Raw genomic sequence first — 14,426 nt, 5'->3', positions numbered from 1 at the left:
CAGTTAGCCTCTCTAATCTCCCGCTCTCTCTCTCGGCTAATCAGTTAGCCTCTCTAATCTCCTGCTCTCTCTCTCTCGGCTAATCAGTTAGCCTCTCTAATCTCCCTCTCTCTCTCGGCTAATCAGTTAGCCTCTCTAATCTCCCGCTCTCTCTCTCGGCTAATCAGTTAGCCTCTCTAATCTCCCTCTCTCTCTCGGCTAATCAGTTAGCCTCTCTAATCTCCCTCTCGGCTAATCAGTTAGCCTCTCTAATCTCCCTCTCTCTCTCGGCTAATCAGTTAGCCTCTCTAATCTCTCTCGCTCTCTCTAATCTCCCTCTCTCTCTCGGCTAATCAGTTAGCCTCTCTAATCTCCCTCTCGGCTAATCAGTTAGCCTCTCTAATCTCCCTCTCTCTCTCGGCTAATCAGTTAGCCTCTCTAATCTCTCTCGCTCTCTCTAATCTCCCTCTCTCTCTCGGCTAATCAGTTAGCCTCTCTAATCTCCCTCTCGGCTAATCAGTTAGCCTCTCTAATCTCTCTCTCGGCTAATCAGTTAGCCTCTCTAATCTCCCTCTCGGCTAATCAGTTAGCCTCTCTAATCTCTCTCTCGGCTAATCAGTTAGCCTCTCTAATCTCCCTCTCGGCTAATCAGTTAGCCTCTCTAATCTCCCGCTCTCTCTCGGCCAATCAGTGATGACCAATGATTGTACTGTGTTCTGTTATGCTCTGTATGTTTATTGTAGAAAATTATTTTGATATTTTACAAATATTTTAATAAAGAACGTCATGTTTAAGTACATGGGATCTTAGAAAATTCTTTTTTTTACCATGCTATCAAATTTGGCATTGAGAATCGTATAATTTCGCTGGTATGGGCTGGTATTGTGACCTCTCTACAAGTGGACTGTTCCTGTAACGAAGTTCCTGTAACTAAGTTCCTATAACTAAATTCCTGTAACTATGTTCCTGTAACTACTTGATCAGAAAGACGTGTCCTTAAAAGGTTGGATTTTTCCTCATTTTTAATTAAGGCATTCAGATTCCTCCTCCCTTCTCTACATTCAGATCAATTTCCAAAAGATAGCATGGGTTAACATCAGGGCTTGAAAACGAAATTATTTTTCAAACGTTCCGTTCCGAACGGTTCAGGTAGGCCTATGTTTAACGTTTTCGTTCTTGCATGCGTTCCGCCACCATCATATCGGTCCTGAACCGGTTCGGAGCGCAAAATATCTTTCATTTTTAAAGTTCCGGCAGCGTTTGGCGGGCCTATCAAGTCTATATATGTGGACTTTACCTTAGAATAGACCAGTGGCGTAACAATCCAATGGTGGGCCCAGGTGCAAGAGCGCTACGTGGGCCCCATACCAACCTAATTTGGCCCAGGATGAGTTAGCTCTGATACATGCAATACACATTAAGGGTGACTTCAATTGTTTACGCAAAGGGCCTGAGGCACCGAAGTAGTTTAGTAGTTACAGATTACAATTTCAAATAAAAAACACACGACTACATAGGATCCATTACATGTGAAAACATTAAAAATAATTTTATTAACAGCCTGCAGGCCAGGGTAATCTAATATTACTGCATTAACATCAACTCGCATGGAATTATGGGAACACTCAATGCGGCTCTTCAACCCTCTGCTGAAACTGCAAGCGTAGATTGCTTGCTTATAAACTCGCACTGCGCAGAAACAAAACTTAATGTAACTTATTTAACCGTGCAGAAACCAAATAAAATCATTCATATGCATACAATCCCCAATATGCGTGAATTAGGCCATTAGAAGAAGGCCATCTTATGAGCCTTTCGTTGTGCAAAATCGTCAACGATATTCCCAATATTTAATGCTCTGGCTCTCGTATTTTCAATGGACAGGATAGCTAACCCACTGAGCCTCTGCTGCCCCATGCTGCTCCTTAGGTATAGGTCTTAATAAGTTTGAGTTTGGAAAAAGATCGCTCAGCTGTTGCCACAGTCACAGGCAATGTCAGAAACAACATGAGAGCAGTACACACTTCCCCGAATGTGGATGTTACACTGTCATAATCTACTGCAGCATTTTGGCAAGTTGAAAAATAGATGACTTCTGATCTCTGCTTTAAAGCAAGACCTGAATGAGAGGAGTTGTGTTGGGAATGTCGGTGCAATGTCCCTGCTATAATGGTCTGACAAACGTCTTGACTTAGTTCATCATCACCTGCGAGTTGAAGGGTCATAGGATGTAAAGACTCAAACACATGACTCTGAACCCCCCATTTATTTGCGAGCGTCTGCGCTGTAGCCTTGGCCTGATCAAAGGCACACCGGTAGTCAGAAAGGACCTGTATAAAAATATTTCTGGATACGTGCTAAACTCCTTACCTGGTTGTAGCCTAAGTTTTATGGAGATCTTCAAAGGCTTGCGCTATAATTCCAACCCTGTTTATAAATGAACCTGTCTGTTGCTGACAAGGCCTATCTCAAATTTCCCGTTTAACTCTTCTACATAGAATAGGCTATAATTGCGCAAACATTTAAAATCCCGACTTTAAAACGACAAGGCGTGGACAGGCAAAATAGGCTATTATGCATAGGCTACAAACAATTTCCAAATCAGTTTCAGTAGCCTAGGCCTACCCTACAAGCTGGCCTAAGATCCGAAGTGGCAGACGGATAGGTTGCATTACAACAGCAAGACAAAATATACACATTTAGACCAAAGGTCCATTTATTAACAGTGTAGATGCGGGCTTGTTTTTCGCACAACCGGAAATAGTCTCCCTGACATAGGATATGCTTTTGTGAAATTTTATAATAGAGAACGAAAAAAAACGTTATTAACCGGTTTTGGCCAACATACAAAACAAAATCGGTCAATCTAGGCCCTACGGTTCTCAAGATATTTACAGAAAACCGTATCTGCTCAGAGGGTGTCATAATGATCCTACACTTGGCATGCATTCAGAGGGTGTCATAATGATCCTACACTTGGCATGCATTCAGAGGGTGTCATAATGATCCTACACTTGGCATGCATTCAGAGGGCGTCATAATGATCCTACACTTGGCATGTCATAATGATCCTACACTTGGCATGCATTCAGAGGGTGTCATAATGATCCTACACTTGGCATGTCATAATGATCCTACACTTGACATGCATTCAGAGGGTGTCATAATGATCCTACACTTGGCATGCATTCAGAGGGTGTCATAATGATCCTACACTTGGCATGCATTCAGAGGGTGTCATAATGATCCTACACTTGGCATGTCATAATGATCCTACACTTGACATGCATTCAGAGGGTGTCATAATGATCCTACACTTGACATGCATTCAGAGGGTGTCATAATGATCCTACACTTGGCATGTCATAATGATCCTACACTTGGCATGCATTCAGAGGGTGTCATAATGATCCTACACTTGGCATGTCATAATGATCCTACACTTGACATGCATTCAGAGGGTGTCATAATGATCCTACACTTGGCATGCATTCAGAGGGTGTCATAATGATCCTACACTTGGCATGCATTCAGAGGGTGTCATAATGATCCTACACTTGGCATGCATTCAGAGGGTGTCATAATGATCCTACACTTGGCATGTCATAATGATCCTACACTTGGCATGCATTCAGAGGGTGTCATAATGATCCTACACTTGGCATGCATTCAGAGGGTGTCATAATGATCCTACACTTGGCATGTCATAATGATCCTACACTTGACATGCATTCAGAGGGTGTCATAATGATCCTACACTTGGCATGTCATAATGATCCTACACTTGGCATGCATTCAGAGGGTGTCATAATGATCCTACACTTGGCATGTCATAATGATCCTACACTTGACATGCATTCAGAGGGTGTCATAATGATCCTACACTTGGCATGCATTCAGAGGGTCGTTTTTGCTTTTTCATTTTTCACTAGGTGGCGCTATACATCAAATGACTGGATATGGGATGGGTTAACATGGTCCCTGGAGGCCAACATACAAAACAAAATCGGTCAATCTAGGCCCTACGGTTCTCAAGATATTCACAGAAAACCGTGTCTGCCCTACCCTCCTTCTGGGGAGTTGAGTCCACCTGGGGGGGCAACAGATAAAAAAAACTCTGAACCCCCCCCACACACACACACACACAAAGGGACATGCACACACACACAGATGCACTCACGTTCAATGAGGAAGAAGAAGCAGACGATTCCCATGGCGATGATGATGAGTCCAGGCACGATGAAGGACAGGCCCCAGTTGGACGAGACCCAACAGCCAGCGATCAGAGAACCCAGGATGTTGCCCACTGAAGTGTGTGAGTTCCACACGCCCATCACCAGACCGCGCCTGCACACACACACACACATTACACACACACACATTATACACACATTATACATACAAACACACACACATTATGCACACACACACACACTGATCTGCACTACACATGTGTATGTGTGGGGTGTATGTGTATGTGGGGTGTTTGTGTATGTGGGGTGTTTGTGTATGTGTATGTGGGGTGTTTGTGTATGTGGGGTGTATGTGTATGTGTATATGGGGTGTATGTGGGGTGTTTGTGTACGTGGGGTGTTTGTGTATGTGCATGTGGGGTGTTTGTGCATGTGGGGTGTTTGTGTATGTGTATGTGTATATGGGGTGTATGTGGGGTGTATGTGTATGTGGGGTGTATGTGTATGTGGGGTGTATGTGTATGTGGGGTGTTTGTGTATGTGGGGTGTATGTGTATGTGGGGTGTTTGTGTATGTGTATGTGTATATGGGGTGTATGTGGGGTGTTTGTGTATGTGGGGTGTATGTGTATATGGGGTGTATGTGGGGTGTATGTGGGGTGTTTGTGTATGTGTATGTGGGGTGTATGTGTATGTGGGGTGTTTGTGTATGTGGGGTGTTTGTGTATGTGGGGTGTTTGTGTATGTGTATGTGTATGTGGGGTGTATGTGTATGTGGGGTGTATGTGTATGTGGGGTGTATGTGTATGTGGGGTGTTTGTGTATGTGGGGTGTTTGTGTATGTGTATGTGTATGTGGGGTGTATGTGTATATGGGGTGTATGTGGGGTGTATGTGTATATGGGGTGTATGTGTATGTGGGGTGTTTGTGTATGTGTATGTGGGGTGTTTGTGTATGTGGGGTGTATGTGTATGTGTATATGGGGTGTATGTGGGGTGTATGTGTACGTGGGGTGTTTGTGTATGTGCATGTGGGGTGTTTGTGCATGTGGGGTGTTTGTGTATGTGTATGTGTATATGGGGTGTATGTGGGGTGTATGTGTATATGGGGTGTATGTGTATGTGGGGTGTTTGTGTATGTGGGGTGCTTGTGTATGTGGGGTGTTTGTGTATGTGTATGTGGGGTGTTTGTGTATGTGGGGTGTTTGTGGGGTGTTTGTGTATGTGTATGTGGGGTGTTTGTGTATGTGCATGTGGGGTGTTTGTGTATGTGGGGTGTTTGTGCATGTGGGGTGTTTGTGGGGTGTTTGTGTATGTGTATGTGGGGTGTTTGTGTATGTGGGGTGTTTGTGTATGTGGGGTGTTTGTGTATGTGTATGTGGGGTGTTTGTGTATGTGGGGTGTATGTGGGTTGTATGTGTATGTGGGGTGTATGTGTATGTGGGGTGTTTGTGTATGTGGGGTGTTTGTGTATGTGGGGTGTATGTGTATGTGGGGTGTATGTGTATGTGGGGTGTATGTGTATGTGGGGTGTTTGTGTATGTGTATGTGGGGTGTATGTGTATGTGGGGTGTTTGTGCATGTGGGGTGTTTGTGCATGTGGGGTGTTTGTGTATGTTGTCTCCACTACCCTGTGGGGGCGCTATTGTCTCCACTACCCTGTGGTGCTGTTTGTCTGCTTTTGGTTGCTGTAGCCTAATTGTGTACAGGTGAGACCTGTTGTGGCTGGGCGGAGCCTAATTGTGTACAGGTGAGACCTGTTGTGGGTGGGCGGAGCCTAATTGTGTACAGGTGAGACCTGTTGAGGGTGGGCGGAGCCTAATTGTGTACAGATGAGACCTGTTGTGGGTGGGCGGAGCCAGCCCTGGCCTTCGAGAGAGAGTTGTGTTCTGGCTACCACGCCTGTGATTGGCCTTCCAGCAATGTTCCTTATTGTGTTATTTATATCCCATTTTTGTTAATATCCTATTGTTTAATACACCCCTAGACAAAACAAGCTTAGGTGACTTTTTGGTCATTTCTTGTTGTAGTCTGTGCGCCTGGTCTTAACAAACACACACACACACACAAACACATAGCCGTTATACACACACACCTAAGAAGTGTACGTACCTTCCTTTGCCAAACACATAGCCGTTATACACACACACCGTGTGAAGTGTACGTACCTTCCTTTGCCAAACCAGTTTCCAATGCAGGTGACTACACTGGGCCAACCTGTAGTCTGGACCAGGCCATTGGCCACCTAAACATGCACACACACACACACACACGCACGCACGCGCATACACACACACACACACACACACACACACGCACGCACGCATACACACACGCATACACACACGCATACACGCACGCACGCACAGACGCAGTCATACCCACACACGCGCACGTATGCACGCACGCGCGCACACACACACACACGCACGCACGTGCACAAATGCACACACGCGCACACACACACGCGCACGTACACACGCAAACACACACGCAAACACACACACACACACACGCACGCACACACGCACGCACGCACACACGTGCATGCACAAACACACGCACAGACGCGCACACACACACACAGTCATACACACGCACACACACACGCACACACACATTTTAATGCTTTTGTGTTGATCCAATGGCAAATGTTATCAAATATCTTGGAAACAAATCATAGCATAGCACCACACACATAAGTATGTCTAACATGTGTATATATGTGTATATGTGTATATGTGAATATGTATGTATATATGTGTATATGTCTATATGTGTATGTGTACATGTGTATATATTAGGGGTGTGAATCTCTCATGTAAAAGACGATACGATTCGCATCTAGATACATGAGCACGATTCGATACAAGAAAAGATACATGTTTATAAAAAACGATTCAGTACGATTCGATGCGATGCGATGCGATTCGATGCAATTCGATGCAGTTCAAGAATGGAAAGCATTCTGAAAGATTTTTTATAATTTGCTCAAGGTGCACATTCATTTTATATTATCAATTATCATGGTCATGATTGTCAATTAGGCAACAAAATGTGTGAATATGATTATCTAAAGTGAGGTTTGTTTCATATACTGTATTGAAATGAAAAAAGAATAGTCTACATTTCAGTCAAGCACAGCAGCCAAATACAACATAAAAATACATTTTTATAGACTTTACAGATTTTATAGAGTTATATCTGATTGTTTTCATGGAGCTGTAGCCTTGTTGAGGTAAGACAATACTGAAATAAAATAAAACAGTGCTTAAGACACTCTTGGCCTTTTCTCATATAGGCCTAGCCTACCCTACAAGAATAAAATAGGCTTACAAAGCAATGAACTCTCTGGGCTTATTTTGTTCCAACAGTAGACCTAATGCAGAAACCTAAAATGCCACAAGTCTGAGTGAATATGAACAAAATCATTGGCTAATAATTTGTGCATTGTTTTAGCAGCAAGGGCCAAATTATTATTTAACATTAAGGAAATCCCTTCATCAAAGGTAAGGCTACTCTACAGACTATCGTTGTTGTTTAGGAATGCTATAAGTGCTTAATTTCGAAAAACAAAAGCCGACCGAGTGCAAGTTGTCACATGGTTAAGTTGCAATAGATGTATGGGTAATGAGGTCATTTGACAACTTTGGGCAATGAATGTAACCAAAAACGAACTGCATTACCCACAATTCTGTGCCACGTATAGTTTCAAAACCGGAAGTGGGATGAACGCGCTGCTTGGAACGTAAATGAGTCTGAGCGAGCAGAAAAGGTTGTGCACCGATCAAGTAAATCGATATAACGACCGGTTCATTTCAGTTTTTTTCCGATACGGGGCTTCACGTATCGATGTAGCCGTATCTTACACGTTAAAAACGGATACCGATAAGTATCGGTTAATCTTTACACCCCTAGTATATATGTATATATGTCTAACATGTGTATATGTGTACATGTCTATATGTGTATGTGAATATGTATATATGTGTACATGTCTATATATGTGCATATATGTGTATATGTGTATATGTGTATATATGTGTATGACTGTGTCTGTGTGTATGTGTATATGTGTGCATATGTGTATATATATGTGTATATGTGTACATGTCTATATGTCTATATGTGTATATGTGTATATGTGTATTGTCTATATGTGTATATGTGTATTGTCTATATGTATATGTGTGTATTGTCTATATGTGTATATATGTGTATTGTCTATATGTATATATGTGTATTGTCTATATGTGTATGTGTATTGTCTATATGTGTACATGTGTACATGTCTATATGTGAGTGTGTCTGTGTGTAAATTGTGTTGTGGATGGTTGTGGTGGCAGGCATGTGTGCGTGTGTGTAGATAGATAGATAGATAGATACTTTATTGATCCCCAGGGGAAATCAAGGTACAAGGTGTATGTATGAGCGTGCATTGTGCATGTGTGTGTGTGTATGAGCATTTGAGCATGCGTGTGTGTGTATGAGCATTTGTGTGTTTGTGCGTGCGTGTGTGTGAGTGTGTGTGTATGTACCTGAATGAATATGTAAAATCCTAGAGAGTAGATGTTGTATATTTATATATGTGTGTGTGTGTGTGTGTGTGGACCTGAATGAATATGAAAAATCCTAGAGAGTGGATGTTTTAGATATGTGTGTGTGTGTGTGTGTGTATGTGTGTGTGTACACCTGGATGAATATGTAGAATCCTAGAGAGTGGATGTTGTAGATATGTGTGTGTGTGTGTGTGTGTGTGTGTGTGTGTGTGTGTACCTGGATGAATATGTAGAATCCTAGAGAGTGGATGTTGTAGATATGTGTGTGTGTGTGTGTTAGAGCCCGACCGATTTATCGGCGGGCCGATATTATCGGCCGATATTAGGCATTTTCCAAACTATCGGTATCGGCATTTATAATGGCCGATAAAAGAATATTTTAAAAATAAAATAAAAACGGACGAAACACCCTTCAACCATGTCATGAGTGTTGGTGTTGTATAGTTTGTCCACCAGAGGGCACTCTACACCGTCCCTGCTGGCAACACTCGTGTATAAGGCGCCACATCCTGCAACCTGCTGATCCAGCCAGTCGGGCAGAGAGAACCAGTTATCCGCGAGTGAGATCATCAGTGAAGTGTGTTTATGGTGATTTGGTCACAAGACATACATTGCTTGAAATAACAATTAAAAAAACATCCCCATCAGTTCTCTTAACTCAAATAAGCATGACAAAATTCGTGAAAACAATGTCCAGTTTTTCTGCTGTTAAATAAGCCGAGAGTGAAGCGGAATTAGCTAGTAATTACGTTACGTTGTTACAGTGTAGTTGACTGTCTGTCCTTTTAACTTTTGACAATGTGACTGAAGATGTATTTCTTTAATAGCGTGACAGTTATAGCAGTGACACGTATCATCTCTCCCCGGCCTGTTATTTTGAAAGCGTATATTTTACAATTTGAAGTATGACGTTATCCATTGCTAAATTAGGGCTCATCATAGACTAGCTAACCACAAAGCTAGCTAATGCCATGAATATCAGTGGAAGACCGCTAACGTTAACATTAATGAGCTTGGAAACCACAACAAACTTATTCTGCCTAAATAAAGTAATGATTTATAACTAGTATATCTGTAGTTACAGTCCCTGCATTGTAAAATGTAAGTTAGACGTGCGAGGAGTGAACATTTAGACATAGAGAAAAAGTATCAAACGTAGCTTGTGCAAAACGTAACTTGTGCATAAAAGTTAGCTTTTCTTTTACACGTGTGTGAAATCCAATGACGCCAAGTGTGCGTTTCAGACTGTCGTTCAGCCGCAGCATTAACGAGTTACATGGATTTAGATCACTAAATAGTATGTTTTAGAAGGCAGGCAGCAACTGATGATTGAAAATGAAAGGTAGCTTATAAGGCAATAGGGACTAATTATTACACACGCACACTCAAACATTTAAGAGTGACCTTTATCTTGTTTAATGATAATACAAATGATGATAGTAATAATGTCATCATTATTTTTTGTAATTATTAAGTCTTAGTTCAAAGTTATATTTATTAAGCTTACCAAGTCTTTTAATACTGGTAACTTTGATTTGGTTGTTGTTGTTATTATGTTTTTGTTCAAAAGACTAAGTTTCATATCTTAAGTTTCTATTTTTATACATTTTATTTATCAGAACTTTAATATATTTCGATGTTCCTCTGTACCACTGTGACAATATTATTTAAAAATAAACAAGTTTGTTTTTGAAATGCATTATCATATTATTTTAGTCAATACTCATAAATAACTACAAATAACTAATGTTAGGGAAATCTGTTAATGTTTTGTTGCGCATTTTGGCCGATATATCGGAATATCGTATTTTAAAATCAACAAATATTTGTATCAGTATCGGCCTTCAAAATCCTTTATCGGTCGGGCTCTAGTGTGTGTGTGTGTGTGTGTGTGTGTGTACACCTGGATGAATATGTAGAATCCTAGAGAGTAGATGTTATAGATGTGTGTGTGTGTGTGTGTGTGTGTGTGTGTGTGTGTGTGTGTGTTTACCTGGATGAATATGTAGAATCCTAGAGAGTGGATGTTGTAGATATACCCAAAACCAAATAGACAGGTGAAGATCCCACTGGTTACCATGCCAACTGTCAGGTAGAGACGGATGGGTAGGCGTTCACCAATGATCCCACTGCAGGGCACACAAAGATGACATAACATATTAGTGCAGGCACATAATGATGACCTGTGAAGATGGTGACAGTGAATATGATACATGATATATGATACATGATTTCTAGCATACAGGCTCAGAGTAGTGTAAGGTGTGTGTGTATGTGAGTGTGTGTGTGTGTGTGTGTGTGAGTGAGTATGTGAGTGTGTGTGAGTGTGTGAGTGTGAGTGTGTGTGTGTGTGTGTGTGTGTGTATGTGAGTGTGTGTGAGTGTGTGTGTGTGTGTGTGAGTGAGTATGTGAGTGTGTGTGAGTGTGTGTGTGTGTGAGTGTGTATGTGAGTGTGTGTGTGTATGTTACCTGAGGTACATGCCCACAGCATAAGCACACAGAAAGGAATAGTCCATGGCTCCAAGAAGCTGCTTATAGTTACTCTTATCTGCACACATACCAAAACACACAGACATTTGGACACGTTATACACAGAGACGGATCTATTGCACACACAGGAGGGCAGAGCTTCTAGTTACTAGTCTAGACTTTAATCCGTCAAAAAAGGAGCACAAGACCAGAATGACGGCAAAGAAACTTGTCTCAAAATCTGGACTGCTGCTAAAAGGTCCATAATCATGATGGAGACATGGAGAGGCAAGCTATTACAAGCTAAAGCAATCACAAGCTAAAGCTATCACAAGATAAAGCTATTACAAGCTAAAGCTATAGCTATCACAAGCTAAAGCTATTACAAGTTTTTTAGAATGTTACAGAGGGGTATTTAGAATATTATATATCAGGGGTATTTAGAGTCTTATAGAGGGGTATCTAGAGTGTAATATATAGGTGTATTTAGTGTTAGGGGTATTTAGAGTGTTATAGAGGGGTATTTAGAGCGTTATATTGTGAGTGTGTTCATGGTACAGAGCGAACCTGATGAAGCGCTAGGCGAAACACGCTGTTCTTTCAAAAAATAAAAATTAAGTTAATAGTGATCAGTGTGCGCTGATTCTTGATCTTTTACTCTTGTGTTATAGAGGGGTATTTAGAGTGTTCTATAATAGAGTGTTTAGAGTGTTCTAGAGGGGTATTTATAGTGTTCTATAAAAGAGTGTTTAGAGTGTTCTAGAGGGGTATTTATAGTGTTCTATGAAAGAGTGTTTAGAGTGTTCTAGAGGGGTATTTAGAGTGTTATAGAGTGGTATTTAGAGTGTTCTATAAAAGAGTGTTTAGAGTGTTATGGAGGGGTATTTATATTGTTCCGTCAGGAACCGTCAGGAATTCAAGCACTAATCTCTGAGTGAAAGTGCACAGAACCCGCGGCTGTAGATGGTAATGTTTCATGTAGGGTTCATGTCAGTTAATATGAATTAACATTTAAAAACATGTTCAATTATATATTTTTTCATATATAAGACGCACCTGACTATAAGTCGGCAAACTATGAAAAAAAAGTGTGACTTATAGTCCGGAAAATACGGTACCTAAAACCTGCTTCACCCTGTTTAGTTCTACGAGAGAGTGATACGCGCGTGTGTGTGTAGTTCTATGGTATGTGTGTGTGTGTGTGTGTGTGTGTGTGGAGTTCTATGGTGTGTGTATGTGTGTGGGTGTGTGTGTGGAGTTCTATGGTGTGTGTGTGTGTGTGTGTGTGGAGTTCTATGGTGTGTGTGTGTGTGTGTGTGTGTGTGTGTGTGTGTGTGTGTGTGTGTGTGTGTGTGGAGTTCTATGGTATGTGTGTGTGTGTGTGGAGTTCTATGGTATGTGTGTGTGTGTGTGTGTGTGTGTGTGTGGAGTTCTATGGTATGTGTGTGTGTGTGTGGAGTTCTATGGTATGTGTGTGTGTGTGTGTGTGTGTGTGGAGTTCTATGGTGCTTACCAAACGGCCTCCAGCTGCAGTCTGTTTGGATCTGGCTGCTGCTGCCGCCTTCAGAAAGTTCCGCCATCACAGAACAGTTTTTATGGAGCTCACTCTACACACACACACACACACACACACGCGTACACACATGCGTACACACACACACACACACACACACACACACACAAACACACATGCACGCGCACACACACACACAGGAAGAGAGACTATGTGTACACACATGAAGTGAAGAGAAATACACCACCATATTATTTGCTGACAATATGCACATGTGTGTGTGTGTGTGTGTGTGTGTGTGTGTGTGTGTGTGTGTGTGTATACATGGTTGTGTGTATTTGTGAGTATGGTTACCTTGACGATGCTGATGGGTTTCCTGGAGAGGTGAAAGCTGGTGTACAGCAGGAAGGTGAGAATGAAGGTAAACGCCCGATACCTACCATACACACACACACACACACACACACACACACACACACACACACGCACACACACACACATGGAGTAAACGCCCGATACCTACCATACACACGCGCACACACAGGGAGTTAACGCCCGATACCTACCACACACACACACACACACACACACACACACACACACAGGGAGTTAACGCCCGATACCTACCATATACACACACACACACACACACTAGAGCCTGACCGATCTATTAGGCATTTTCCAAACTATCGGTATCGGCATTTATAATGGCCGATAAGTGAATATTTTAAAAATAAAATGAAAACGGACGAAACACCTGTCATGAGTGTTGGTGTTGTATAGTTTTGCTGCTGTTAAATAAGCCGAGAGTGAAGCGGAATTAGCTAGTAATTACGTTACGTTGTTACAGTGTAGTTGACTGTCTGTCCTTTTAACTTTTGACAATGTGACTGAAGATGTATTTCTTTAATAGCGTGACAGTTATAGCAGTGAGACGTATCATCTCTCCCCGCCTGTTATTTTGAAAGCGTATGTTTTACAATTTGCAGTATGACGTTATCCATTGCTAAATTAGGGCTCATCATAGACTAGCTAACCACAAAGCTAGCTAATGCTGTGAATATCAGTGGAAGACCGCTAACGTTAACATTAATGAGCTTGGAAACCACAACGAACTTATTCTGCCTAAATAAAGTAATGATTTATAACTAGTATATCTGTAGTTACAGTCCCTGCATTGTAAAATGTAAGTTAGACGTGCGAGGAGTGAACATTTAGACATAGAGAAAAAGTATCAAACGTAGCTTGTGCAAAACGTAACTTGTGCATAAAAGTTAGCTTTTCTTTTACACGTGTGTGAAATCCAATGACGCCAAGTGTGCGTTTCAGACTGTCGTTCAGCCGCAGCATTAACGAGTTACATGGATTTAGATCACTAAATAGTAGGTTTTAGAAGGCAGGCAGCAACTGATGATTGAAAATGGTTTGATGTAGCTTGATGGAAATAATTTTAAAAGTGCAGGTAAAGGGATAAGCAAGCTGACATTGTAATTATAAGGTAGCTTATAAGGCAATAGGGACTAATTATTACACACGCACACTCAAACATTTAAGAGTGACCTTTATCTTGTTTAATGATAATACAAATGATGATGATAGTAATAATGTCATCATTATTTTTTGTAATTATTAAGTCTTAGTTCAAAGTTATATTTATGAAGCTTGTTGTTGTTATTGTGTTTTTGTTCAAAAAACTAAGTTTCATATAAGTTTCT

The 14,426-nt window shown here is 41.4% G+C and overlaps 1 protein-coding gene across 4 annotated transcripts in view; it reads right to left on the bottom strand.

The window, feature by feature from the left end:
* slc37a1 (solute carrier family 37 member 1) overlaps positions 1–14,426 on the bottom strand; it is a 76,091-nt gene that overhangs the window by 28,507 nt on the left and 33,158 nt on the right. For all 4 annotated transcript variants that reach the window (XM_076262886.1, XM_076262884.1, XM_076262885.1 and 1 more), the window contains exons 3-8: positions 13,066–13,147; positions 12,712–12,805; positions 11,199–11,277; positions 10,723–10,858; positions 6,339–6,415; positions 4,160–4,326 (exon numbers count right to left, since the gene is read on the bottom strand). In XM_076262886.1, coding sequence (XP_076119001.1) covers positions 4,160–4,326; positions 6,339–6,415; positions 10,723–10,858; positions 11,199–11,277; positions 12,712–12,805; positions 13,066–13,147 — 635 coding nt within the window. The remainder of the gene's footprint in view (positions 1–4,159; positions 4,327–6,338; positions 6,416–10,722; positions 10,859–11,198; positions 11,278–12,711; positions 12,806–13,065; positions 13,148–14,426) is intronic.

This window comes from Alosa pseudoharengus, unplaced genomic scaffold (genome assembly GCF_046254945.1).
Source record: "Alosa pseudoharengus isolate Yale_2024_CS ecotype anadromous, Long Island Sound unplaced genomic scaffold, YU_APseudo_1.1 YU_APseudo_1.1_scf_3, whole genome shotgun sequence".
Lineage (NCBI taxonomy): Eukaryota > Metazoa > Chordata > Actinopteri > Clupeiformes > Clupeidae > Alosa > Alosa pseudoharengus.
Note: the sequence above shows the minus strand (reverse complement) of the source record. Positions and strands in the feature narration are given on the sequence as shown.